The sequence below is a fragment of the Austrofundulus limnaeus genome, unplaced genomic scaffold (assembly GCF_001266775.1).
Source record: "Austrofundulus limnaeus strain Quisiro unplaced genomic scaffold, Austrofundulus_limnaeus-1.0 Scaffold8017, whole genome shotgun sequence".
NCBI lineage: Eukaryota > Metazoa > Chordata > Actinopteri > Cyprinodontiformes > Rivulidae > Austrofundulus > Austrofundulus limnaeus.
The window spans coordinates 1254-1798 of NW_013960419.1; the positions used below are offsets into that span (position 1 = coordinate 1254).

Below are 545 nucleotides of genomic sequence, written 5' to 3' on the forward strand. Positions count from 1 at the left end.
GATTTATATCAGAAATCTCTGATCCACCAGTGTTTTGTTGACGAGGTTTCTCCTTCCAAGACTGTTACGGAGGAAACCGAATATCTGCAAAACACAAAACAGTTTCAAATATTCCTGCGTTATTTAGAGCAGAGATGACAACACTCTGCACAGACGTCACGTACTGACCGTTTGTTGTGCGTACGTGAGCACGGCCGCGAGAACAAAGTTCTGAGAGCCCAGGTCGACAACACAGAAGAACAGAGTGTCAAAAATCAGCAGCAGGCTCTCATTTCCGTAAAACAGCACATTACTGAAGGAGTGGGCCTCGTCTGCAGAGAGAAACGCATCTTATACACATAAATACACACAACTGCAAATAACAAGGTGAATAAAACAAAATTTGTTACCATTGTAAAACAAGCTTTTATCACTGGCTTCCATGAACTCCATCCCCAAGATCCTCTCCAATATCAGCTTATCCCTCACTACGTAGTCCATTTCAGAGAGGCCCTGGAGTAAACAAAACAACAAACAAACAAACAAACAAACAAACAAACAAACAA

The 545-nt window shown here is 41.8% G+C and overlaps 1 protein-coding gene across 1 annotated transcript; it reads right to left on the reverse strand.

Annotated features, from left to right (window-relative positions):
* On the reverse strand, positions 1–513 carry LOC106512547 (meckelin). Its single transcript, XM_014001141.1, has 3 exons — positions 390–513; positions 169–311; positions 1–84 (listed from the first exon to the last, which is right to left on the reverse strand). Exons 1-3 carry the CDS (start codon positions 478–480, stop codon positions 4–6), a joined length of 315 nt encoding a protein of 104 aa, XP_013856595.1. The 5' UTR covers positions 481–513; the 3' UTR covers positions 1–3.
* Positions 514–545: the final 32 nt, after the last annotated feature.

What these genes read in the sequence shown, in the direction of transcription:
- LOC106512547 (XM_014001141.1), bottom strand. Translation starts at nt 480, where the DNA reads ATGGACTACGTAGTGAGGGATAAGCTGATATTGGAGAGGATCTTGGGG. An exon ending in TAAAAGCTTGTTTTACAATG is followed by an intron (nt 312 to 389) that starts GTAACAAATTTT and finishes TTCTCTCTGCAG; the next exon opens with ACGAGGCCCACTCCTTCAGT. An exon ending in TCACGTACGCACAACAAACG is followed by an intron (nt 85 to 168) that starts GTCAGTACGTGA and finishes TGTGTTTTGCAG; the next exon opens with ATATTCGGTTTCCTCCGTAA.